The sequence below is a fragment of the Octopus bimaculoides genome, chromosome 8 (genome assembly GCF_001194135.2).
Source record: "Octopus bimaculoides isolate UCB-OBI-ISO-001 chromosome 8, ASM119413v2, whole genome shotgun sequence".
Taxonomy (NCBI): Eukaryota; Metazoa; Mollusca; class Cephalopoda; order Octopoda; family Octopodidae; genus Octopus; species Octopus bimaculoides.
In genome coordinates this window covers 92961280-92962224 of record NC_068988.1, presented here as the reverse complement: position 1 = coordinate 92962224, position 945 = coordinate 92961280, and the positions used below count along the sequence as shown (strand labels likewise).

The window sequence follows — 945 nt, the reverse complement described above, 5'->3', positions numbered from 1 at the left end:
ACTTAAAAATGGTGACCTCCCTTCCCCGTGGGATGAAGTTAAAATATTAGACAGAGAATACCATTGGAAAATACGAAAACAAAAAGAAGCAGCAAATATGCTAGGACACAACAACCTCCTAAGCAGACCGAGTATAGATATAAGTAACATATGGGAACCGGTATTAAAGAACGATAGGAGAATATTAGATATATAAGCCATAAAATTCACTCCATAATTGCACACGGGCATATGGTGTAGTGGTTAAGAGCGCGGGCTACTAACCCCAAGATTTTGAGTTCGATTCCAGACAGTGACCTGAATAATAATAATAATAATAACAACAACAACATCGAAAAATATCTTAGGTTCGAAATGTCCCCAATATACCTGATCAAGGCTGTAGAATATATCAGCCGAAACGTTGTATTAACAACAAACAAGATGAGGACAAATATACGTCAAATGTAAATAATGTACATTTTCCTCATCTCTTAAATATAGAACTGTATATTTAAGAGAATGATGAAAGCTTTGCGTTGGCCTCTGAGCAGGTATCGCCAAGCCTTTGGCAAAATTTGATGCAAATTCTCTGTTCAACTTTCTTTGTCATGGTCTATACGACGATCACACACTACACATGTTCCTTCCAAGCACTGTTGTAAACAGCAGAAGTGGGCTAGAACGTTAAAACTTAGTGTATCTACAGAGCAGAGTCCAAGGTCAATCTGTGCCAAGTGGCTTTACACTGCGTGCTTTAGTTTCGTTACTATGGCAACAGTCCGGATACAAAATTTCGTGAACGATGTATTTTACTTGAGCAGAACATTTATTCTCATTTTAGTTAATGGTACCATTTTCGAGGAAGCTGAAATGAAAAAAATTGTGAAAAAAAAAATCAACTGAATTGTGGATTGTTGTTACAAGCATCCAAATGGTGCATAGTCGGGTAAATTAGGAATATTT

The 945-nt window shown here is 36.7% G+C and overlaps 1 protein-coding gene across 1 annotated transcript in view; it reads right to left on the bottom strand.

Moving 5' to 3' along the window:
• The window catches only part of LOC106874588 (uncharacterized), a 19083-nt gene continuing 18138 nt past the window's right edge, over nt 1-945 (bottom strand). Inside the window, exon 6 of the mRNA XM_014922377.2 lies at nt 1-847. Within this exon, the coding sequence (XP_014777863.2) occupies nt 792-847 (56 nt within the window). The 3' untranslated portion in view covers nt 1-791. The remainder of the gene's footprint in view (nt 848-945) is intronic.